The 25,450-nt window shown below is 36.5% G+C and overlaps 4 protein-coding genes and 1 long non-coding RNA gene across 27 annotated transcripts in view; all 5 read right to left on the bottom strand.

The window, feature by feature from the left end:
* Window positions 1–1,883: 1,883 nt before the first annotated feature.
* LOC149575953 (uncharacterized) lies at window positions 1,884–2,840 on the bottom strand. The gene is made up of 2 exons (XR_016360642.1): window positions 2,705–2,840; window positions 1,884–2,382 (listed from the first exon to the last, which is right to left on the bottom strand). It is a non-coding gene; the product is annotated as an uncharacterized LOC149575953 (long non-coding RNA).
* The window catches only part of ECH2 (enoyl-CoA hydratase 2), a 203,669-nt gene continuing 181,054 nt past the window's right edge, over window positions 2,836–25,450 (bottom strand). For 15 of the 23 annotated variants that reach the window (XM_089816095.1, XM_089816085.1, XM_089816086.1 and 12 more), the window contains 3 exons: window positions 9,916–9,986; window positions 3,373–3,546; window positions 2,836–3,217 (listed from right to left, as the gene is read on the bottom strand). In XM_089816095.1, coding sequence (XP_089672221.1) covers window positions 3,130–3,217; window positions 3,373–3,546; window positions 9,916–9,986 — 333 coding nt within the window. In that variant the 3' untranslated portion in view covers window positions 2,836–3,129. The remainder of the gene's footprint in view (window positions 3,218–3,372; window positions 3,547–9,915; window positions 9,987–25,450) is intronic. The other 8 variants (XM_089816101.1, XM_089816097.1, XM_089816098.1 and 5 more) reach the window with 1 other exon arrangement.
* On the bottom strand, window positions 4,719–6,063 carry LOC149575955 (uncharacterized). The gene is made up of 3 exons (XM_089816105.1): window positions 5,900–6,063; window positions 5,602–5,789; window positions 4,719–5,505 (listed from the first exon to the last, which is right to left on the bottom strand). The coding sequence occupies exons 1-3, from the start codon at window positions 5,950–5,952 to the stop codon at window positions 4,892–4,894; spliced, it is 855 nt and encodes a 284-aa protein (XP_089672231.1). The 5' UTR covers window positions 5,953–6,063; the 3' UTR covers window positions 4,719–4,891.
* LOC149575956 (uncharacterized) lies at window positions 6,005–7,335 on the bottom strand. The gene is made up of 4 exons (XM_089816106.1): window positions 7,205–7,335; window positions 6,761–7,059; window positions 6,240–6,618; window positions 6,005–6,142 (listed from the first exon to the last, which is right to left on the bottom strand). Exons 1-3 carry the CDS (start codon window positions 7,258–7,260, stop codon window positions 6,362–6,364), a joined length of 612 nt encoding a protein of 203 aa, XP_089672232.1. The 5' UTR covers window positions 7,261–7,335; the 3' UTR covers window positions 6,005–6,142; window positions 6,240–6,361.
* Window positions 7,266–8,333, bottom strand: LOC149575957 (uncharacterized). Its single transcript, XM_089814735.1, has 2 exons — window positions 8,217–8,333; window positions 7,266–7,960 (listed from the first exon to the last, which is right to left on the bottom strand). The coding sequence occupies exon 2, from the start codon at window positions 7,935–7,937 to the stop codon at window positions 7,266–7,268; it is 672 nt and encodes a 223-aa protein (XP_089670861.1). The 5' UTR covers window positions 7,938–7,960; window positions 8,217–8,333.

Consider the following 25,450-nt stretch of genomic DNA (forward strand, 5'->3'; position numbering starts at 1 on the left):
CGATCTACGATCCATATTCATCTTTATCTTCCAAGAAAAATATCCTTTAACTTCATTTGTTCAATCCTTACCTCGGGATCATACACAATCTGGCTTCATTCTCAATAAATCTTACCTAACATTGTCCTCAATCTTCGTAAACCGTTTTCCCGCTTTGCAGATTTCATTCACTTACAATTTTGCAAATTCACAAACTCTTAGGTTGATCCTATGTCCTTTGGTTGCCTTGATTCACCTGCTCGGTAACATTATACAACTCGGTGACATATTGTGCCCGTGGCTATACAACCACGAAAATGCACTTCCTTTACATTGCTTTTTGTAACTTTTGAAAAAAAATTCTAAGTCCTCTCCTTCGTAAGAAAGTGCATTTCCGTGGCTGTATAGACGTTGCCACATATTGTGATTAGTAGCCATGATCATGTGCTTTGCTATATACTAACCACCGGCTTGTTCTATCTTGTATTCACCGACTTTCTTCTCATTATCCTGACTTGCTTTACTGACTTGTCTTTCCTCTTACTGACCAATACTTCTTGGTTTCTTTCACACTTAGTGACTTGATTCTTTACTTTGTCATGATATAACTTTTCACTAATGACAAGACTTAATATAATAATGAGTAAGAAGACATGCTTCATGTCATCTAAACAAATATGCTATCTAAATATATTCTTGCATTCCTACGTATCTTTTCCCCTACATCCCTTAATAATTGAGCTTATGTTGAACTCCATTCTTTGTCAAAAAATAGGTACTTCTATAATCATCATGACTGACGATCAAATTGCCATGATAGCCCTAAAAACATATGAACACAAACAATTGAGCCTCTCTCTCTCTCTCACACACACACACACACACACACACACACACACACACACACACACACAAATGAAGTCCTCACAAATAAATAGTTGACACAGTAGTATTTCAAGCCAACTACATTATACTTGAGGGATCTATGTGTGGTGGCACATGTACTTGCAAGAAAAATGGAGATGGAAAGTTAGCTATTACTATGTTTCTATCATTTTAGAGGGAAGCGTCACCTCACTCCTTATATTAGAATTTTTGGGAAGGTTGATTGGCATCCACATGTCATTTCTTTTATAATGCAACAAAATCATATTTATTATACATGTTGTGAAAAATAGGCAAGCTATTTTTTAATTTTTTTTTTATTAAAGTCAATCTATATTGATTCTTTAAAAAGCATAGTTAATTGTCAATAACTTCAAATGATTTGTTTCAAGTAGTTATATCTATAATTTTGCACTACTATTAAAGACATTGCAACATTTTGCTAAATCAACATCTACCAGGATTACATAAAGACCATAAACTCAAATTTATGTTAGTCATGTTCATAAGATTTTGAAGTTGAGTAGTACCATACATCTTGAGACTCGAAGAGGGTCATTCATTATCTTATTTCAAGCAAAGGAATAAGAAAATGTGTTGCATATTTTGTTAGACATCTTTTTCATAAGGGGTTCTTAAATAGAGGGGGTTGTTAAAAGCGTTAGCACCCAACACGTTTACAAAGCTACTTATTGTTACTCCCTTCGAGCCCTGAAACAATATTCCATTAATAGATGGTAGGAACAAGCTTTGGTCTTCCTAACCAAATTCTTGTGACTACTACTTTGCAACTTTAATATAGACACTTTGTCTATTTTGGCATCCTCTTCAATTACCAAATATAGGTAGTGGCCTAACCTAAACAAGAGACTCGCACTATTAAATGCCACAAATCCACAACTATACTAATTCAACCTTAATTTAAGCATATATTTTCCACAACTGTATCAATTCAACCTTTAATTGAAGTATATATTTTCCTATTATTAATTTCAAGTTTGTACTAGGTTGGAGATGCATCACCTAAAAATCTGTAATTTTCTTAATAGTTTGATATTACATGATACATTTTTCCTACATTTTTGTTCAGTTCATCACTTTGACATCTTCTAATTGGACAATGTTGGTATAACATAAGATATTTTACCTAAATAGTTCACACTAGTGGATCTTATTCACATATTTACTAGGTACTAAAAATCTTCTAGCTGCAATTTAACTTATCTCGCAACATAAGATTAAGACATAAGTCACAATCTTGTCTAGTACTACCTTTCAATCTTGGAACCATAATCAAGCACACTAGCATTGTCTTATTGTTGTTCTCTATTACAAAAGGTTAAAATTGTTTGCAGATGATCTTGGAATATGGAAAGTTCACATTCAACTCCTTCAAAAGGGTCATTCCAAACATGTTAGAATTTTGTTTAGGGATTTAATGGCCACTTATTGATTTGCTTTGCCATCTTAAGAAGACTCAAATGAATGTGCGCGTTTCCACAGAGTCAACCTGTTCTCCTGCAAAGGTAAAATATGAAAGCAACATAGGAATATTGATTCATTGCATAAGGATGTGGCCAAAGAAACATAGGAATATTGATTCATTGCATAAGGATGTGGCCAAAGCATGAAAGAAAATATCTCATTTTAGGAGGTTTTTATCAGTATATATAACAAATTCTTTTGAAGGCTGAAAATATTAGTATGTCTATTTTTGAAAAATAGGAGATAGGGATACTCATTGACGCCAACTTTTTAAATCTGATTTAATTGATAATTTTCTAATAATAAAACTGAAAATAGCAGTATCACAAACAAAATCACATATATTATTAATTACCAAAATTCTGAGATGTCTCCAGTATGGGAGATGAATCCCAAGGGTATCAGAGATGCATATCCCTGCAGCTACACTGAAAACTAAAAGAGCTGAGAGTGGAAAGTAAAACATTTCCTTAAAAGAGTAAGCAATTGCTAGAAAAAAAATATTATTAGATTTGAATTTTATATCAATGCTTAAGGAATCCATATGAAGCAAACAAACAGAATTTTGTAAACATATATCTGAAAATTTGTGTCTAGTGCTTATTTTCAGTTGAACACTAACAAATTTCTGCTTGATGCCCAGATTACGTACAACTATATTTTCATACAGTAATAATAATAAAACTTTCATACCATTTCTGACATGAAATTATCCTTGCTTCCCAACAAGAACTAAATTAGATATATAGGAGAGAACGAAGGTAAACATCATGAATTAGTTCACAATGATGAGGAAAGATGATTAACCACCACAGCACCTGACAAGACAACCTTTTGTCTTTCCTTCACTCTAGTTTGATAGATTACCCTGTCAAAAGAAACATATTAGATTCACTGAAAACTAAACAAATAGAATTTAGTTAACAAAATCCATAGAAAGACAATTTGAAGAAACCTGCATCAATAAGTAAAATATGACATTGTCCTACATCTTATCATATATAATTTTATTCTTGATCTCACCTTGAATCAGTTTTCCACATCTCTGTGATTAGTGTTTCCCCAGGGTAGACATGTAATATAAATCGACCTAAAACACTTTTCACTAGGGCTGGCTTGCCATTGCAGCAACATTTAATGATGGCCCTCACTGCATATCCAAGCGTGCATAATCCATGTAGTATTGGGCGAGAAAATCTGTTATATTAAATATTAAAAACATGATTCGAGTAAATAGTTATGATAATAATCTAGGTAACCCAATCGAAGAATCTAGATCCTAAAGTCTTCCTCTTCAGGAGGCAAAAAGACTTCAGTTCATTTCAAACTTATGAAACAACAACTACCAAGCCATATCGTGAGAAGTTACAGAAGAACCCAAAGTTACCTGATGAGCATCGGTTAAAACGACACCTTGAAAGGAGTAAAATTGTAATTGAAACACGGGTACAAGTTGCAACTAAATAAATTGAAGTATTGTCACCATGAGGAGATGTTAAAAGAATGAAAATATAAATTACACACATTGTTAGATACTTGTCAGATACTTCGCATATCATACAGGTGTGGGGTAATCTCATCTAGTGTCTTGATTGGAAAATCGCATCAGCATTTTTAGGGAATGCTTTGAGTTCTAATTGTTTTTACATACTAATTTGTGTTTTTCCTGTACTCATTGACATTTCAAAGCACTCGTGTTTATTTTTTTGCACGATTCATGCAAAATGTAAACCTTCTTTTGATATGGCTACTTTTAGCTGCATATGCTTAAGGGCAATGTATGAGACTCATTATTGTATAGGAGAACAACTGAATTTTTGCAACGGTGAAGAATTTATTATGCTTTCTATTTGTTCTGTAATTGTTTCAGATCACATATGTGCTACTTCTGTTGCAGAGAAGTATCAAGATTTTCTCTCTACATACAAGAAAGCACCATGCACATAAGTTTCCATGCATGTGTGAATGTGCATGCACATGCATTTGTGCATATGTCATTTATGCATGCATGCTACATGTGTGTGTATAAATGCACTATATACTATTTTGTGTGTATATGTTCATGTGCGTGATAGCCTATTTGTGTATTTTTTAGCCTTGATGTTTGCACCTGAAGGTATGTGCCTGCATATGTTTGTTTCTGCAAAGATGCATTTGCATGCATATATGCAATGGTTGGAAAACTCGCCAAATGCAAAAACTCGCCAAGCCCCCCAAAAGTTTAATCGGGAAAAACTCGGCGATTTAAAAAAAAAACTCGGGAAAAACTCGGGAACCTAAAAAACCGCTGAAATTTAATTAAAAATACATTTATTTTGCAAAATTTAATGAGAAGATGCATCTAATAAGTTAATTAAAGACAATACAAAAGAAAGAAACAAAGTTTAGATATATATAAATGCATAATGCGTACAAAATTGCATTCTCATGCAGAATGCTCATGGTAGGAAGCAAAATAGTAAATTACTAAATAGTTTCAATCTGTCAAACTAGAAGTAAATACTAAAAGTCTAAATACATCAATACAATGTGACAATGCCAATCACATCTTCCTCTTTCCACTTGCACTAGCAGGAAAGCGAGGGGGTCTAGTCCTAGAAGAAGTGCCCCACACTGGGATAGGGCGTGAGCTGCGTAACTGTGAACTCTGTGGCTGTGCCCCCTCGCTCGACGTCCCTACTGACTGGCTCGGCGTCCTAGAAGAGGATGCATCTCCTCCTAATGGTAATGTCTGATCCTCGCCTGAATCATCATCATCCTCGTCCTCATCCTCAATGTCATCCATAGTGAACTGAAAATCAGTGTCAACCTCCCCCTCCATGGCCTGCCTCTCCAAATCAGCGATCTCATCTGGTGTAAAAAATGGACTTGGCTCCTGTGCTGTCCAATCAAAATAAGGATCTATCTCATCTAGATCAAGCGGACCAGGTAGTTCTAAGAGCTGTGACTTTTTTATGCGCAACTTAAGATTATAGTGCACATAAACAAGGTCATTAAGCCATTTTTGAGTCATTCTGTTTCTTTTCTTTGTATGGATGGACTCAAATAAGCTCCAATTGCGCTCACAATGGGATGAGCTACAAGGTTGGGATAGGACTCTGAGAGCAAATTTCCTTAAATTGGGGGTATTGCTACCCCAACTTGCCCACCAAGCATCTGCAAAACAAAATTTAAAAAGTTACAAAGCAATAAAAAACAAAATCAGAAGCACAACTTATCAATTAGCAAAAGTTTTAAAGTTTGACGATTTACCTGGTGCTTGAGTAGATCTTGCTCTCTTTGCTAGCATAGAAGAGAACAAAGGACCCCTTGATTCCACATAGATTTGTTGTTCGGTCACAATAAGGTCTCTCTCCTCTTCACTTGATATCATTCTCTCAATGCATTTAGAGAGACCTTCCATGACCTCTCCATTAGGATCTGAGTAGGAATCATCAGCCCTAAAACAAATAGAAAATGATATCAAGTCTTACTACACAACCTTAAAAAGTAAAGTAAAATAAAGACTTATTAAAATCCCAACTTCAAGGACAATCAATTATCATAGTACCTGAATTTGGGATTGAGGAAGTAGCCTGCTGCATGAATAGGTTGGTGGAGCATGAATAGGTTGGTGAAGCATATTGTTCCACCTCCTATCAATTATTTCCCAAATGGGGTCAAATCTGAGACTGTCCCTGTGATAGTAACTTCTAACAGCCTCTTTCGCCCTATCCATGGCCTCATAAAGACCTCCCATTGGGGATTGCTGCCCATCACATGTGTGCAAGACTAGAACCAGGGGCAGAGACATCTACATTTGAAATTTGAAAAATACAAATTAGTTAATAACATAGTAAGTTATGAATTGAAAATGAAACTTGAATAAACTAAAAATATGATGAAGTTACCTCCACAATCTCCTTAGCCTTTGCAAAAAAGCAATCATCAAAGACTATTCGTGCCACAGCTTCTCCTTCGGGCTTCTTTGAGTAAGGTGAAGCAACCTAATCAGCACACACAAACATTTGCTTCAAAGCCAATATGTGGTCAAGAAGACCGTTGCAAACCTTGTCATAGTAGGTCTCATCAAATCTTTGCCTTTAGTGGCTTTTCTCATCAAACTGAGAACCCATGGGTGATTATAGATATATTTCGTGACTCGCCTAGCATCTTCCACAACTGGACTCACCCAATCAAGTTTTCCTATGTCCTCCAAAAGAAGGTCAAGGACATGTGCTGCACAAGGTGACCAAAAAAGTGTGGGATGCCTCTCTTGGAGGATTCTACCTAAAAGATTAGCAAAAAATCAATAATCAGTAACAAACTTTCCATATTTAGTATTTACAAATTACATCAAATCTAAATTGAATAATACCATAGCATTACATTCATGATTCATATTGATTCAAATATAAAAAATCAAATCTACCTGCTGCCACATATGCTGCTGCATTATCTGTGATTATTTGCACCACATTCTCTATTCCCACCTCCATGACAACATTCTCCAACATTAAAGCCAATGTGGCTGCATTTTTCACTTTGTTGGAGGCATCGACAGATTTCCAAAACACCACATCATCTTTGCAAGCAATCAAGAAGTTAATAATGGTTCTACTTCTTCCATCTGTCCACCCACAAGATAAAATGGTGCAGCCATACTTCTTCCACTCTTTCTTTTGGTCTTCTATCAACAATCTTGCCCTACCAACCGCTTTGTCAAGTAACCTACAAAATTTAAGTGTAATATTAAATAAAGTGTAAGTGTTAGTAAAAAATTAGGAAATAAGTTATAACAATTAAGATTTAAAATATAACAATGAACTAAAGTGAATCTCAATTATTTACAATTACTAAATAGTAAAATACTAACCTTCCACTCATATCCTTGCGATTAGGCGGCTTGTACCCTTTGCCTGATATTGTCATTGCATTCACACCCAATAGGGACTATCAGCGGCATTCATTGAGATATTGTTGAAAAACCAAAAATCAGCTGCTGCAATATCAGTTTGCTCATGCACCTCCTTAAACCATGCAGTGCCCTCTAATGATGGCTGTGCTCCAGGTGTGTTCCTGGGCACAAAATAACCACCTATCCCTGATGGGGATCTGGATGGTGATGATGAAGAAGTAGGAGATGTAGAAGAAGTGGAACCGGTAAAAGAGAAATTTTGTTTGCGGATCCTTGGGCCACGAAGAGATCCTGGTATGTTCTCAAGTGCTTCTTCTTCCTCTTGCATATCAAAAGGAGCTCCTTTAGATTCAGCTATGGCTGCCCTCATAGCTATTTTTGCCCTCTCCCTATTCAATTTTTTCTCTTCAGCAGCTGCAAGTAGGGCATGGATGAATCTTTTTTCTTCATCAGTTACCTTGAGACAAGGATTTGAGTCATGTTTCTTTATGCCTGCAAGGTGGTATTTGAGGCGGTTTATGCCTCCAGAAATAATTCTCTCACAAGGAATGCGTATCACCTTCCCAATATCATTTGGATTTGGAGCTTCATAGGCATACCGCCATGCCTTATCTCTTGCATTTTTAGGCCAAGTGCCTATATATCCAGATGGGCATGGTGTTTGTGGCCACTCTTCTTGTGGGTTTGTCATTTTTTTAATGGTTGACCGCTGCCCTACACATAAATATATAGAGAAATGAATAAACAAAGTTAGAACTTAGAAGCTAGGGTTTCAAATGATTCAAACTTCAAACTTGAACCATATCCTTAGCAAACAACAAACTTCAACCATATCCTTAGAAGCTAGGGTTTCAAATGATTCAAAATGATTTTAAATGATTTGAAAACATTTACAAAAAAAAAACAAAAACAAAAGAACATTTGTTATAAAACTATAAAAAGTTTTCAAACTATGATAAGATGAACATACCTGGAAAGAAATTTGTCTTCTAAAATCGGTTAGAATCCTCTACAATCCACTCAAATCCGCCTTGAATCACTTGCAATCAGCCAAGAATGCCTCCAAACCTTCTTCTCTTCACTCCTCAAGGTTCTAAACAATGCAAATACAAGAAAGAATGAGAAAAAACACACTCACTGCCGCTTAAATCCGTCACAGGCCGCGTTCACCAGTAAATTGCGAGTTTTTAAGAAAAACTCGCCGAGTTTTTGCCAACTACTCGCTGAGTTTTTACCAGATTGCTGAGTTTTTAAATTGGCGAGTTAACTGGTTAAAAACTCGCCGAGCTAGGAAACTCGGCGAGTTTTCCATCTATGTACATGTTTTTATTCGTGTCTTTCTAAGTATCTACTATCCACCTCTCTCTCTCTCTCTATATATATATATATATATATATATGTCTTTCCATAGTTTATCTGCAGGTAGTAGTAGTGGTACATTCTTCCTTGAATGTTTTCTTTTATACTAGGTTAAATAGCTTGGATGTTTGAACTCTGCCACAGTCTAATCTCACAAGAAAGGAATTCCTCATACCAGAATGGAGGGTGGAGATGTTTCCACTGGACTTGGTAAGACATCAAGGGGACGGTGCTGTACTTCCGGAAGTTGTATTCTTTATTTGAATGGATCCTTGTAAACAGTGGAAATGTAGGAGTTAATGGAGGAGTAATAGATGTCAGGTTTACCATTTAATTGAGATGGAATTTCACTTTAAAGTTTAATCTTCCTTTGTAGGCATGTTTCTTCCTTACATAGATGGAATAACAATTCACATGCTTTGTTGACTTAAACTAATTTAGATAGTTTCAAAACTCATGAAGCTTGTAAGTTATTTAGATTCCAAGTCACTCTATCAAGTGCAATAATTAGGACAACTAGTTGCTTGGGTTCATGCATAGTAGTGAAGTTGACTGCAGTTTTTTTCTTGCACAGGCAAAAACTTATAGGTTTTTTAGTTATCCTATTTCTGAATAAGCATTTTTTTTCCTCTTGCCAAGGAGTAACCTTCCATGTGGAATACGGATGTGTTTGAAGCAGGAAAATTAAACAAAAAGGTCAAAATTAGAAACAAAGGGTTGGTTTTATATTATCAATTAGAGTTGGTTCAGTATGGTTCTCATTGCAGTATCTACAATGTCAAAATCACAATCACATTACAGTATAATATTAATAAATATAAATTCATCATAGTTTCCCTCTAAGGTGAATTTCAATCACAGCAGAGCAGCCACTGATTTATTTTATTGAAAAGAAAAACCTTAAACTTATAGTAAAGTTGGAAAACAGAAGCTAACCAAGGCTTAATAAGATTAAGCTACTAACTAGGTCCAGCAATATCATAGTTTGCACACTTGGACTCTGAGAGTACTAGGCAGGCCCAAAATTTTTAACTCTGCAATACTTGGCAACTTAGAAGACATCTCAAAAGAGAAAATGCTAAGTTTTAAAGCAAAACCAATGTGCATAAACCAGGTTTTAACCAGCATATTATCCGTGCAGGCATTTTTACCCACATTTTTCTTGTGTCTATAACAATTCATGAGTTAAACTTGTACAAATCCAGGAAGCAGAAAAAAAGGGCACTTGGCAACTCGGAGAGTACTCACAAGGCTCATAAACTAAGAGTAAAGTGAATTACTGATATTAATTTGAAATGGAAAATACTAACCCTGCAATATTTGCAATCATGGGATCAGAATGCAAAGGGTTGTAGTCTCCAGATAGTCGATATAGTAAAGCCTGTAATAGAAGCAACAAATTTAGAAACAACTTAAGCAAAGCAATTTTTGAAAAGAATGTTTTATTCTTGGTAGTTTTGAAGTAGCCAAGACATGGTTAGAGGTAAAGGAGAGAGCAGAAAATGCAATGAGGCCTGAACTGACCATATTAAACATAAAGATTAAATTATGGAAAGAAAATAGTGGATAGTAGACTTCATAACACATAACTTACTGGGGATAAAAAAATATTATAAAATCTATGCTAGATCACTTACAGCAAAATTACCATCAATAAATATTGAACATTCCAAGATTGTTTCCAGTAAGGATTCCAAATAAGAAAAAATAATTCCACAGCATTGGAAAGGACTGGAGGCACATGGTAACACAAAAACATTATAATATTTGCTAGCTCACTTCACAACAAAATTATCAATTATAACTTTACAAATATCACATCTTGCAAGATTGAGTACTGTATGGATCACAGATTCAAAAAAAATAAAGATTAATCTGCAAGATGGTGAGGGACTAGATAAAGACAATAACGTGCTATGCTAGGTTACCTAATAAAAAAGTTACCAATGTATTGTAAAACTACTACTCTAGATAAGTACCACATCTTACAGGAATAGATCCTGAATGAATTAAAAACGAAGGGAAGGAAAAGATAAAAATCTGCACGATTTGGAGAGATTGGTAATGGTTAGAATGGTATTGTAGGAAGGAAATCTCTCACCCCCTTCAAAATACTAAAATAAAATACAATTATTTGTCACTTTTTGACCAACCCCTAGCACCTCAGTATTAAGGTTTAGTGCAAACGGTATTATATGATTTTTGTAAAGATGTTCTACTTGAAAAAACTGTCATGTTGAAGTCATGTCAATATCTGGTGGTTATAGTTTCTGGATTTTTTTTGAGTGGTAGTTATGTTACATGAATCATATCTTCTACAACCAAAGGAACCAAATCAGTGAAATTCACATTGATTATGGAGTTATTTCAATCAAGTATTTCCTATGTTCCAAAGGTATGCATACCTACTAATTTGCGTTTTATGACTGCAATAGCAGTATTATATAATATTGAAATATCTTATCTTCTCTTGATCAAACTTCCACGTTTGCTAAGATTGCAAGTAAGATCATAAGAGTAATTTCCAAGATTCCTTCTAGTTTGAAGAAGCTAAATGGTAAATATGATATACTAGTATTATGAGGGCCTTACATTATATTCCTCAAGCTGATTTAGAAAAATACTAGCTATGGGAGCTTTCAACTGATGTTGCAATGAGAGTACTTTTATTTTGGGGGGCGGGGGGGGGGGGGCGTGGGGGTTTCACAATATGCAAAAAGTAAATGAGAATAGGATTGAGGAATTCTTTTATGATCCTAAGAACTTGAATATTGTTATGATGAAAACCTTGCTTTGCCGAATTCAACAACTACACAAAGTTGGTGCAATCGTCAAGGGTTGTGCAAATAATTTTTATATTAAACATCATAAAAACAAACAATGTGCAACAATGATAGAAGTAGTTTGATCAAAAGAACTTCAGCTTGCTCTTGAGGTTATTTGCAACCATGTCATCTTTGGTCATCCCTTGCATAAACAAAGCTACCACTATGTTGAAGATTCCCTTTTCCATATTTCTAATCACTTTTCTCAACCGAGCAGATTCCTCACTAGAATCTTCACACATCTCTTTTGCCATTGACCACTGCACTGTACTAGCGAACAAAATCATAAACCTCTCCTTCCCTTACCACTCCACTATTAGCCAACTTATGCCTAGGAGTCTCCATCAAAAGGCCTGCAGTTGCAAGCTTATCTTATCTCAGTAGAGAATCTCATCTTCCCATGACTCATCTATGCATTGTACCGTGGAGAGGATAGCTAATGCCCTATCGTTCATTTGTGCCAAGTCTTCAACAGACGTTTCTATTAAGATAATATCTTTAATATCTTTACTAAGATATTATCTCCTTAGTTAAATACTTTCTATAAGGTCAACTACTTGTTTGTAGTCCATCTTTCAGTCTAGAGAGGAATGTTTCCTATCCTGTCTTCAGTTTTGTTTCTAATTTCGTCTTTAGTCTATTGTTTCTTTTAGAAACAATGTCCTTGTAATTCTTTCTAAGGAACGCATTTGTTCCTTTGTTAATTAATCAATCATCCAGAAATCCGTTAATCTGCCAATTCTTGAATCTTGTAACATGGTATCAGAGCATGGTTAAATTATTTCGAACATAAGAATTTCTTCATTGAAATTTTTGGATCCTTATTTTCAAAATTATTCTGCACATATTTGCTTCCTCATACCTAGTAACCTCTAGGGTTTCGGTTTGCTTAAGGAACCTCATTTTTTTGTTGGCGTTTTGTCTACAAATCACAATTTGCTTAAGGAATATCACGCATAAATAAGGTTTGTCTATCCCTGTTGGATATTCTGCTTGCATTTTAGCTGTTGGGGCTCTTTTTTTGGTGAAAAATCACAACATACAGTGTTGTTTTCCTAAGGATGTGCGTTTGGCGTTTCTATGGTGCAAAATCAGGTTTCTTGGTCTCCAATCTTCCTTCTCTCTGCCGTCTCAGACAAAACGCCTGTGTTAAAAAAAAAATCGGGCATTTTTTACTTGCAAACACCATTTTTTTGCTATTTTTGACCTCCATGACCACCGACCTAAGTTTTTTGCTTGAAACCCTAGTTTTTTGGGTTTGAATTTTTTTTTTGGATTTCATATTCTTGGTGGGTTTTTCAAGATCTCAAATGGGTCTTCATCAGATTTTTGTGGGTGCCTTGTTTTCCGTGCCTCAATTTTCGAGCCTACAAATTTGAAATTTGACTTCAAATTTTTTCTGGGTTTTGTACCAGTTCTTTTGGGTACCTGTCAATTTTTTCTGGGTCAGCGAGGAATTTGACTTGAAATTTGTGCCTGTTGAATTTCAGTCTTAAAGTTTGTACCTGAATTCTTCAAAATGACATTTTTGACTAATCTGATGTTGGAGGGTAGTCTACGATTCAATGGCCGCAATTATAACCACCGGAAGTAGCACATGTTAACCATCTTCAAGTATCGTCGTTTGGATGAGCTTTGTTCTAGGCATAAAGACTCGCCCGACCTCCGACCAAGTAGAACAGAACAAGTTTGATGATCGCAATTGAGAGGCTATTATGCTTCTCAAGCTCTCTGTTATCGATGATCAGCGACCACAGATTCCTTCCGGCAAGTCAGCTGCAGAAATCTGGAAATATCTGAAGGAGCTGCATGAAACATCTGACAAAAGTCAAGCATTCTTTCTGAAGAATTAGTTGTTCTCCATTATGATAGATGAACGTATGTCCTTGCAAGAGCATTCCGCGATTAGCTCGAAGCTATTGGTTGGAAAATGGAGAAAGAGGATTTGGTAGTCATCACTCTGAAAAGTCTACCATCGTCCTATGAGCACTTCATAGAAACACACAACATTATGTCAACTAATGTTGATTTGAAGTTTCCAGAATTATGCACCAAACTTCTATAGCAGGATCGTTGGAAAAAACAGTTTGGTAGCAGTGCTTCTACAACCTCCTCAGAGTAGGCATTTGCTGCAAAATCCTTTCAACAGAATGTCGACAACCATCAGTCTTCTCAGCCTTTCCAACATCAACTTTCTGCTCAATCCTTGGATGGCTTTACGAAGCAAAATGTACAGTGTAATTATTGTCACAAGTTTGGCCATATGAAGTTCAAGTACCGAAAATGTTTAGCTACCCAAGCAATGCAAAATGCTTCCCAACCAACAACACAAGTGTAACAACTGGTTTTCTTCTAACTAATGTCATCATTAAACTAACTGAATTATAATTCATATTCACATGATAGAGAATTCAATAACTGTTTAAAAATTGAATTTAGGCCTACATTGCTTTTCAATTCTATCAAGATTAACATTAACTAATAATTTATGTGATCAGCTGAAAATAAAATACTGAACTAATTATATTTTACTGAAATGGAAATGCAAATTTAAATGTACATGATCAACTAACTAATTTTAAGAAAATATCTTACAGTAAATGATTCTTAAAGCTTGAAAGGAAAATACTAAACTTACGAGTTAAATAGAACATACAGATTAGATGTGGGATTTTTTGTATTTGGTTGTCCAAGCTCTGGCTTTGATGAGAGGAGAAGCATTATCATAGGCTTAACCTCCCAACCGCGAACCTTTTTACTTATTCCCACAGGTTCTAATTCAATAGAATGGCCCTCCCTACCCTAAGGTCGGGCTTGGAATGTTCATTGATCCAGCCATCAGAGTAATTAGTTGGGATGAGGTCCCAACAGTTATTCGAAAGAATAACTGAAGCATCTGGACAACAACACGATCAATTTGTTGTGGCAAGTCTACCTATTACCACCCTAGCCAAGGATTTCGAAATGTGGGTTTATAACCCGATCTCCACCACTCAGCTTGACAACTAATTTCAAAAGTGGAACTTGCATGAGCTAATTGCACTAGATTTTATTTATGTAGTATTGGTTACTGATTTCATTCTTGTATTTCTTTTAACAGATTCATCTACACCTCTTCACCTTAATCAGGCCATCAGGCCGGTGACTCCTTGGTGCCTGAACATTTATCTTTATTTGTATAGCTCACACCTTCATCACCTCATTCTGGCATTAGCCGGGTGATCTCCTTGGTGCTCTCATTACAGTTATCAATCATTTTATCTTATTTTCAGATGAATAGAAGTTAAGCTTTATGAAGAACTTCAGAGATTATAAATATAGATTGGCAATCTTGAGTATATTCTACCCTTTTTAAGACATTCGACTGAATTGAAAGTAAAAAATATATCCAACTAAGGTATTTGTTTTACTGCTGTTTATGTGATGTAAATACAGACTTCAATTTTTTTTTCAAATGCTCTAAAACATATTGAAGATGGCTTGTTATAACATTATCTAGAAATCATGGAGTTCTTTATTGAAAAGATTCAAAGCCGACTCAGCTTAAACATGGTAAATAAAGAAAGTAAGAAGGAAATATAGGACACCTCCTTACGTGACTGACCGTTCTGCAGTTGAAGTTGCTATCACTGGACTCAAACACCTCCTCAGATTTCCACGGGAATGTAATTGTTTTTGGAATGCAAAATGATAAAAATTCGGGTGCTGTTGGCAACGTAGCAGAGCAAAGGAAATTCAAAGAAAATTATTAAAGAATAAAAGAAGTCGGATATCAAAATGGGTGCCGAACACGACCAGGCTAACATATATATTTATTTTGGAGTCGACCTTACGACTTCCTGCCATTACAAGATTCATACTCGAAATCTTTTACTCAATCGGTTTGAAAAGAAGAATAAAGAAAAGAGGGAAAACAAAATGAAAAGGAAAGATGAAGAGTTTATTTATTAATATTTTTTTATATTATCTTATTTTCTTGATTATGTTTATAGGTTCATAGTTGTAAGGTGGCATTTTTGAATTAATGAATTTAATGTAATGATGCCACTTTATGATTATTTATCTATGATCATAGTTAAGCGAAGAAAATAATATTTAAATGATATTATTATTTGATAATTTCTTAAAAGTAAGAGCTTTGTTTATTTTTAATAGTTATATTGTTTTCACTTAATAGGTCATGCGAGTTCCCCCATGAAATATATTGTCAAGCCTTAATAACCTTGCCAGGGTGATTTTTAGGTCAAACCTATCATTTTAGATGACTGAACCTTATGACCATCCCCTTCCGATGACCTCGTTTTGTAATGCTTCCCCTCTCTCTAGTCTTCATCTTATAAACATTTAAAACAACATTCTCGCCAAAACATCAATTCAAGATTCATAATTTGTTAAACATAATTATCAAGTGATCATTAAGAAATTTCATTATAATAACTAACTCATTCATCATAAATATACAACAGCTAAAATTAACTAATTCCATTTCACATGAACACAATGGCTAGATCTAACTTAGTTTCATAAGATAATGAGATCGATGCAATGGCTAAAATTAACTGATTCAATTTCACATGAACATGAAGAAATAAATAACGGCTATAACTAACATGATATAACGAATATAATGAACTAACTCGATTTCACATGAACATGAAAAATTAGGTTCAACAGCTATAATTAGTTTTAAAAATTTTAGGGCAAAAATTGGGATGTAACAAGAAGTTGTCGAGCTTCCTGATCAAGGCGAAGTTGCATTTTTCGCCTTTTGAATTTGTTTCTGTTTTTCTCGATTTTTTGATTTTCTCCTTAAAAATTATTTCATGTTGCTTGTAATATGCAAGGTTGCGTGAGATTCTAGGTTTTACCGTTTTTTCCACAAAAATAAAGTTTTGTAATTGCAATTTGTTTTGAGTCATAGCACTCTTTTGGAAAAGCTTCTTGGTTTCAACATTCTATAGATCCAGGGAGGGTCTCAGTTATCCTAGAATGTTTCGACCTCCGTACGTTGAATGCCTTTCACTCATACTTTTGCACCTTGGGCGACTCTCTTCATCTCTTCAATGCCCTCTACTGAATCTGTTGGAAGAACTATAGGAAGAACAAAAGCTTGGTCCTCTTCCCTAACGGGGTGGGACAAGCTATCCAAGTATTTTTCCCAAAGCCTTGGGTTCTGCCATTCTCCTTCCTACAAAACAAAACAACAAACATAAGAACATGTGAGGATAAAAAGCAGTTTAAATTTCTTCACTTGTGGAACATATACCAACTTAGGAGAATTTTTTCCGAAAATTAACTACAGAAATTCTTCTCTAGAAATAAATTTTCTCTCTAGAAATTTATGCCCACTTCTCTGATTTTTTGAACTTATTGCAAAATTGCTTCTCTATGAATTTTGTAACCTCTCTTTTTATTCTTCAAACTCTTTGTAATCACCTCTCTAAAAATAAACTCTAGAAATTCTCTATTCTTAAAATCTTACACTACTCTTCTCTTGAAAATTCTACCTTCTCGAATTCTCCAAAAATCTTCACCTCTTGCTCTTGGCTCTCCAACTTCGATGTGATGAAATACGAAGTCCATCTCTTATATAGAAATCCAATCTTAATGCTACTAAATTGACAGTGAGTTAAATTTAGGCAATCGCATTTAATTTTCTTCCAAGTTGCCATTCTGCAAGAGAATCTTTTACAAAAATTGCTACTTGTCTTCAAGTTTCTAATCTTCCCCGAAAGATGCTATTGCGAGCAATTAACTTTATTAACAAGTCTCATTTATGGGTGTGTGCTCAAATGGGTTAGAATTTAATTTTTCAATCCATCATATTTTTTCGAATGTTTTAATTTGATGCAGGAGCATCCAGAGGTATAAGGGCAATCCTGTGTCACCCAAAAAAAAAATGTACTTAGACTTAGTTTCTGTTTTATGTCTTTTCATTTTTGGATACCCATTTGGGTCAAATAAAGGTTCCAACTCTCACAATTCAACTATCAGTGTGCTAGAAAATCCCGAAAAAATAGGAGCATGCAATTTGGCCATCATTTTGGTGACCTAGAAGGTGTGAATTGGCTAGATGAATGTAATTGTGATTTAGAGCATTCCAGAAAAAGAATCAGGTCAAAAGGCCCCATAGTTTGAAAGTTATTGCAGTATTTCGAGTTTTGAAGACCTCCTAAGAATGCTTCAAAGTCAGGTTAGGGTCATTAAATGACCTCGAAAAGGGCTGAAAAATGGGGGACGAGCAAAGCTTGTCTATAGGGCTATAGAGCGCTTCGAGAGCTTTCCGAAAATGTAAACGGTTCATTAATCGGAGCTACGGTTCAAAAGTTATGCCTCCCGAAAGTTTGGTTACCATTTCTGGATTCTTCTAGATTTGCACCGACTTCTAACGCAGCTTCTGGAACCTTCTAGTTGGTCGGTGGATTCCTACTAGCACTTTCTAGAATGTACTCCTAGTCCTTAACCCTCCGGGGTCTATTTAAGGAGATTTCTGGCATTGTAAAAGGTAGTTCGGAGTGGAGTTTGAGAGGAGGTACTGAAAAGAGAAATTATCTCCAGATTTATGCTATTGTAAGCCCTTAGGGCATGTCTTGAAGTTTATTTTCTCTGTACTGTTTGTACTAGCTTATTTTCTCAGTTAATACAATTTCTCTTTTCTGTTGTGTCCATTCTGTTCTTGGGTTGTGTCCCCATCAAGTGGTATCAGAGCGGGTTTTCCTGAGTGTGTAGACAGAACGCTGACTGTGAGACAGTTTACACCAAGACTGTGTGGTTGTGGGTTCAAGTTAGAAGATGCCTCCACGAAGAGAGCGTGGTGGAAGGGCCAGAGCTATTAATCCTGAGGAGGTTAGAGCCCTCCAAAGGCAGGTGCAGGCATTGCAAGAGGAGCTTCGTAGAGGAGCAAATGTTGCCGCAAGTGACAACAGTGAGGATGACAATGAAGAAGAAGTAATGGGACCAGAAGAGGAATTTGACGGGGAAGTTCTGAATCATGCAGAGCAAAGGCTTTTTAGGGCCATTACTAAGTTTGGGAAAAGACCTACAATTGAAGTGGGTGTATTTTCAGGAAATCTGAAATCAGATGAGTTGATCGATTGGATCAATGAACTGGAAGAATACTTTGAGTATGAGGATATCAGGGACCCAGATAGGGTTAAGTTTGCAAAGGCCAAACTGAAAGGCCATGCCAAAATCTGGTGGCAAGAGGTTCAATTGGAAAGAAATAGAAGAGGAAAGGAGAAGATCACAAGATGGGATCGCATGGTGGACAAATTGAAGAAGCAGTTCATTCCTGTGGACTACGAGCTTGATTTGTTTAAGAAGATGCATGGGTTAAAGCAAGCAGGAAGATCAGTCCAAGAATATACAGAGGAATTTTACCGACTCTTGATTAAAGCGGGGCATGCAGAAGCAAATAAGGAGAAGGTTGCTCGTTATATCAGTGGGTTGCGACCTAGCATCCAGGAGGAATTAAGTTTGGTAAGAATGACTAGCGTTGAAGAGGCATACCAGTTTGCCCTACGAGTTGAAGAGAAGCTGAATAAAAGGTTTGAAGGAAGACAAAGAGGGTGCGGTCAAGGAGGAAGGGGAAGCGGTAGATCATCTGGAGGCCGTAATGAAACCCAAAAGAAAAATGAAGATGAGGGTACTAGCAAGAACCAAAGGAATGAGGGTTTCAACCGCTCCCGTGACCAAGACTTTGGAAATCAGAAAGGAAGAGGTAGAGGATGTGGACAAGGAAGAGGAGGCTTCCGTGGTACCTGTTTCCATTGCAATGAAAAAGGTCATCGTGCTTTTGAATGCCCTCAACGACAAGGAAGGACAGATAGGAGAGCTGAGGGCAATGCTAGGGTTGCTCATGTGGATGAGGATGCACAATCATCACATTCAGAGGATGCAGAAAGAGGAGAGACCTTGGTAAATGAAAGAGTCCTACTAAGTGGTGAGATTGAACTAGGACAACGAAGGAGTTTGTTCCGTACCAGATGCAAGTGTGAGGATAAATGTTGTGACGTGATCATTGATGGTGGTAGCACTGATAACTTGGTATCAGAAGAGATGGTCTCTAAGCTGAAGCTCAAGACAGAGAAACATCCCGAGCCTTATCGGATTGCTTGGGTAAAAGAGGATCATAAGGTCCTAGTAAGTGAACAATGTTTAGTGAAATTTAAAATTGGGAGTTACCATGATGAAGTGCTCTGTGATGTTATTTCGATGGATGTTTGCCATCTATTGTTGGGTAGACCATGGCAGTTTGATAGACATGCAGTGCATGATGGACATGCAAACACATACTCTCTGACAAAGGATGGAGTTTGCCACAAATTGAAGCCCATGAAAAAAGAAGGTGAAAAGGTATGTAGCAGTGCTAGGATTTGTCTTGTTGATGGAAGAAAGTTTTTAGATGGCATGAAACATCAGCATATGTGCTATGCTTTGATTCCTAGGAAAGATAAAGAAGGTAGTAGTGAAATACCACTTGAAGTTTCAGATTTACTAGGGGAGTTTGGAGATATTATCTCTGATAATGTTCCAGATGGATTGCCACCAATAAGGAAAATCAGTCATCAGATAGATCTGATTCCAGGAGCTAGTTTGCCTAACAAGGCTGCTCACAGGATGACTCCTACTGAAACAGAGGAGCTAAATAGACAGGTTTAGGAGCTGTTGAGGAAGGGCTTGATTCGAGAGAGCCTGAGTCCATGTGCAGTACCTGCAGTACTCGCACCAAAGAAGGATGGAGATTGGAGGATGTGTACAGATTCTTGAGCTATAAATAGGATAACCATCAAGTACTGATTTCCTTTGCCAAGGATGGATGATCTTATGGACTGTTTGAGTGGAGCTCAGTACTTCACAAAAATAGATCTCAAGAGTGGCTATCATCAAATACGGATTCGAGAAGGAGATGAGTGGAAAACAGCCTTCAAGACCAAGGAGGGTCTTTATGAGTGGTTAGTCATGCCCTTTGGATTGACGAACGCCCCAAGCACCTTCATGCGACTCATGAATGAGGTACTTAAGAAGTTCTTGAGAAAATTTGTTATTGTCTATTTGGATGATATTTTTATTTTCAGCAAGATTTTGGAAGAACATTTACTGCATATTCGTAGTGTCCTTGAAAGGCTAAGGGAAGAGAAACTATTAATTAATTTGAAGAAGTGTATCTTTGCAAAAGGGGAGTTAGTCTATTTGGGGTTTGTTATATCACCTGAAGGTCTCAAAATGGATCCAGAGAAGGTAAAAGCCATCTTGGAATGGCCTACTCCAAGATCTGCTACTGAGGTAAGATCATTTCATGGTCTGGTTAGTTTTTACAGGAAGTTTATTAAGAATTTCAGTGGCATATGTGCACCCCTAACTAATACAATAAGAGGGGATAGAAAAGAGTTCAAATGGACTGTAGCAGCTGCGAGAAGTTTTGAATTGCTGAAGAAGAAGGTAACAGAACAGCCTGTGTTGGCACTTCCAGATTTTAGAAAGGTTTTCCAGGTAGATTGTGATGCCAGTGGCAGCGCTATTGGGGCTGTATTAAGCCAAGAAGGTAAGCCTATTGCATATTTTAGTGAAAAATTGAATGATGCAAAGAAGAAGTATTCTGTTTATGATCAAGAATTCTATGCATTAGTTCAGGCCTTAAAGAAATGGAGGCATTATTTATTGCCAAAGGAATTTGTTTTGTATACTGATCATTAGGCATTACAGTACCTAAATAGCCAAGGTAAATTGAATCAGAGGCATATGAAGCGGGTAGAATTCTTGCAGAGTTATACATTTGTGTTGAAGCATAGAAGTGGAAAATCTAACAGGGTTGCAGATGCACTAAGTAGGAGACAGTCATTGCTTACAGTAATGCAGGTTGAAGTAGTTGGGTTGATGAACTCAAGAATTTGTACCCCGAGGATCCTGATTTTGCTGAAGCATGGAAAGCTTGTAAAGAGCCTGTTGCTGTAGATAGAACCAAGTGGTTAGACTATTTGATTCAAGATGGCATGTTGTTCAAGGGTAGTCAATTGTGCATTCCAAGGAGTTCCATGAGGGAAAATCTGATTAAGGAGAAACACAGTGGAGGGATGGCAGGACATTTTGGTCGAGATAAGACCATTGCCATTCTTAGAGAACATTATTTTTGGCCTCAAATTTCACAGGATGTGAAGAAGTTTGTACAGAGTTGTTAGGTTTGTCAAGTTGCCAAGGGGTTTAGTCAAAATACTGGCCTATATCAGCCATTGCCTGTTCCATCAAGGCCATGGGAGGACATAAGTATGGATTTTGTTCTTGGATTGCCAAGGACACAAAGGGGTAATGACTCAGTATTCATGGTGGTTGATAGGTTCTCCAAAATGGCACATTTCATTCCATGCCACAAAACTCATGATGCTGTCCATATTGCAGACTTGTTTTTCAAAGAGGTGGTAAGACTACATGGTCTTCCAAGGAGTATAGTTTCTGACAGAGATACTAAATTTGTGGGGTATTTCTGGAGGACATTGTGGAAAAAGTTGAGAACAGACTTGAAATTCAGTTCCACGCATCAGCCACAGACTGATGGCCAAACAAAAGTGGTAAACAGAAGTCTGGGCAATTTGCTCAGATGTTTAGTTGGGGATAAGCCCAAGGGATGGGATTTGATTCTACCACAAGCAGAGTTTGCTTACAATAACTCTATAAATAGGAGTACTGGAAAATCACCATTCCAAATTGTATATGGGAATAACACAAGGACTGCACCAGAATTGAGGAAGATAGAACAAGGGGAGAGGACAAGTGCTGAAGCTGAGGAATTTGCTGAACATATCAAGCGTCTACATGAGGAGGTTCAAGCATACATTACCAAGATGAATCAAGAGTATAAAGCTAGGGCTGATCAAAGGAGAAGACATAAGGAATTCCAAGTAGGAGATTTAGTCATGGTGCACTTACGAAAAGAAAGATTTCCAGCTGGTACTTACAACAAGCTAAAAATGAAGAAATTTGGCCCTTGCAAAGTTTTGAAGAAACATGACTCAGGAAATGCGTATGAGGTGGAGCTGCCAGATGGTATTCACATTTCTCCCATTTTCAACATTGCAGATTTAACAGAGTATCATGATGATGGTGCATATGAGGTGTTAGAGCCATGTCCAATTCCTGCTTCTAAGGAGGAGATAGAAGACATTCTAGATCATCGTGTGGGTAGGAGTACTAGAAATAGGCAGTATGAAGAGTATTTGGTCAAATGGAAAGGACGACCAATCGAGGACTCAACTTGGATTTCAGCAGCTGAGGTTTCCCATTTGGGATTTCCTCTACCATTCATAAAGTGACAGGGTCACTTTTCAATCTACCCTGCGTGTCTGATGCAGGAGCATCCAGAGGTATAAGGGCAATCCTGTGTCACCCAAAAAAAAAATGTACTTAGACTTAGTTTCTGTTTCATGTCTTTTCATTTTTGGATACCCATTTGGGTCAAATAAAAGTTCCAACTCTCACAATTCAACTATCAGTGTGCTAGAAAATCCCAAAAAAATAGGAGCATGCAATTTGGCCATCATTTTGGTGACCTAGAAGGTGTGAATTGGCTAGATGAACGTAATTGTGATTTAGAGCATTCCAGAAAAAGAATCAGGTCAAAAGGCCCCACGGTTTGAAAGTTATTGCAGTATTTCGAGTTTTGAAGACCTCCTAAGAATGCTTCAAAGTCAGGTTAGGGACATTAAATGACCTCGAAAAGGGCCGAAAAATGGGGGACGAGCAAAGCTGGTCCATAGAGCTATAGAGCGCTTCGAGAGCTTTCCGAAAATGTAAACGGTTCATCAATCGGAGCTACGGTTCAAAAGTTATGCCTCCCGGAAGTTCGGTTACCGTTTCTGGATTCTTCTAGATTTGCACCGACTTCTAACGCAGCTTCTAGAACCTTGTAGTTGGTCGGTGGATGCCTACTAGCACTTTCTAGAATGTACTCTTAGTCCTTAACCCTCCGAGGTCTATTTAAGGAGATTTTTGGCATTGTAAAAGGCAGTTCGGAGTGGAGTTTGAGAGGAGGTACTAAAAGGAGAAATTATCTCCAGATTTATGCTATTGTAAGCCCTTAGGGCATGTCTTGAAGTTTATTTTCTCTGTACTGTTTGTACTAGCTTATTTTCTCAGTTAATACAATTTCCCTTTTCTGTTGTGTCCATTCTGTTCTTGGGTTGTGTCCCCATCATAATTAAATATTAGATGTCAAGAAAATTTCAGTATTTAATTATTTTAATATTTTGCCAAATAGTTTTAATTGTAAATTTTTTTTGCAAATTCTGATTGATCAATTCTGATAGGATCCCTTTATCCTTATTGAAGATGGTCTTTATCAATACCAGATGGTCTATTGAGTGTTCTTGCTATGATGTATACTTCTGTAATATAATATTTATTTCTGCTATAAATTGTATGAGGCTGTAGATGCTAAAGGTGCAGACTTGTGTTTCAATGTGTGTCCTTATCCACATTTACACCCTACATGAATATAACAACCAAGGGGCATGCCATTGAAAGGACATGTCCCTCTCTAGGTCGGCCTTAATTCCATTTCAAGAAATTCGTGGCTATTCATGGATGACAATTAGTTAGTAACTAAACTAACCTAGTTTATCAATTTAGTCATTAGAAATATTGCCTCAAAGAGACACCGATCATTGTCAAAGGAAATAAAAATTATATGGGCCTGTTTTACCTAAGGAATTTCATGCATAGATTGATTTGTTCGATTTGAAGATTCAGATCAGTACGATATCAAAGTTGCCTGATATAAAATTAACACTCTCTTAACTTGATAATCATACTGAAAAATAACATATTTAGTACCATCAATTAAGATGAATAAGCATAGATTGATACTCTATATCTATCTAAATCTTCTAAGCATGTGGTACCATTGAACACATGATACTATGTCATATTACTATACTTGTGATATGACTTATCACTTATACTTGTGATAACAATATTGCATGAAATGCAATATACAAGATAAAACCCAGAGAGTTATTAAATTCTCCCTTTATCCAAGTTGTTGTAATGGGCACCCCTGAATGTCCCAAAAAACTAAACCAAATTGCTGAAAGGAATTATGTCAAACAGTTTGCATTCAACCTCTTATTTCTTTGTTTAATGTTTTAAACCCCTTATAACTCCGGAAATCAAACGTTTATTTGTTTGTTGTGTTTTGTGCATGGAATTGGTATCATACAACATAAACAAGAAAGAAACTACAATAATAAGCAAAGTGGAAATGAACTGCTGCCAATAAAATGTTATTTTCAGAATTGACAAAACCAAATACATGGCAGATTTATCAACTCACTAATTACTTCAGCATTATTGACATAATACTCCAGCCCATGCTTTTGAACTTGCTGCTACAGTACCGCATGAATAGTGCTACTACAGTACTTTGTCCTTCAATCAGTCCACTACTTTCGTAATATCATTCCCTCAAAGCCGCATAAGCATCGGACAAGTAGTGAAGAAGATATGAGCAAAATACCAAATCTGCCTGTAGCTGGAAATGCAACTAAACTGCCTGATAATGAAGCCGATAACAAAGAATTCCAAAGGCCAAACCCCAAGGGAATGACGTCTAGAATGTTACAAGAGAGGATAAACGTCCTCAAATGCCAAGAATGGAGCTGCAACTCACACACCAATTTCTTCTCATATTCAACCTGTCTAATGAAGCCACAAATGCTTCCTTTTATTCTATTTCCAAGGGTCCGCTCAACTCATATGGGCAATGTGGGATAAAAGATGTGTAATATATAAAACATATATTAAAATACCCCTTATGTATCCCTTGGGTACACATCCCCATAAAATAAATATTAAAGTAACACTTTAATATTTTACAATTAAATTAAACATTACTTTAATAAAACTTCAAGCATTAAAATGTATTAGCAATCGGACTCCGAATAATGCGAGTGATAGCTCATCGGAAAGCTCTCACCGAGGAGTATCAAATCCAATCACCAAAATTGACCTGCACTGTGTCCTACTGACT

The sequence above is a fragment of the Cupressus sempervirens genome, chromosome 1 (assembly GCF_028749045.1).
Source record: "Cupressus sempervirens isolate cs-2001-9-10 chromosome 1, ASM2874904v1, whole genome shotgun sequence".
Classification (NCBI taxonomy): Eukaryota; Viridiplantae; Streptophyta; class Pinopsida; order Cupressales; family Cupressaceae; genus Cupressus; species Cupressus sempervirens.